The sequence below is a fragment of the Crocuta crocuta genome, unplaced genomic scaffold (assembly GCF_008692635.1).
Source record: "Crocuta crocuta isolate KB4526 unplaced genomic scaffold, BGI_CrCroc_1.0 scaffold8, whole genome shotgun sequence".
Lineage (NCBI taxonomy): Eukaryota > Metazoa > Chordata > Mammalia > Carnivora > Hyaenidae > Crocuta > Crocuta crocuta.
In genome coordinates, this window is record NW_027532162.1 from 785365 (window position 1) to 785714 (window position 350).

The following is a 350-nucleotide window of genomic DNA, read 5'->3' on the forward strand; positions in this document are numbered from 1 at the left end:
TCACCCCGGGGTACCTGGGGATGGCTCACACTACCATGGGTCTCTGGGGCCCCGGCCCTCTCCTTGGAGACCCGGCAGAACCGGTGCAGCTTCCCAGAAGCCCTTTGTGGAGGTTGGCTTCCCTCTCGCCCCATTCTGGGCACTCGGGCTGCTAACGAGACACCTGAGCTCCAGTGCGGGCAGGCACAGATGACACACAGCTGTGTCCCCAGGATGCCTCGTTTGCTGGCCTGAAATCGACCTGTAACTGCAGCTCTCGGAGCCTTCCGGAACCCAGATCCCCACCTGAGATCAAACCGAAGACCTAGTTTAAGGTCCCCGGTTTGGCTGCGGCCTCCCAGGGCTGCCCC

At 62.9% G+C, this 350-nt stretch overlaps 1 protein-coding gene across 5 annotated transcripts in view; it reads right to left on the reverse strand.

Moving 5' to 3' along the window:
* LOC144241868 (uncharacterized) overlaps nt 1–350 on the reverse strand; it is a 5995-nt gene that overhangs the window by 4927 nt on the left and 718 nt on the right. For all 5 annotated transcript variants that reach the window (XM_077776522.1, XM_077776521.1, XM_077776520.1 and 2 more), the window contains exon 2: nt 5–285. In XM_077776522.1, the coding sequence (XP_077632648.1) occupies nt 5–285 (281 nt within the window). The remainder of the gene's footprint in view (nt 1–4; nt 286–350) is intronic.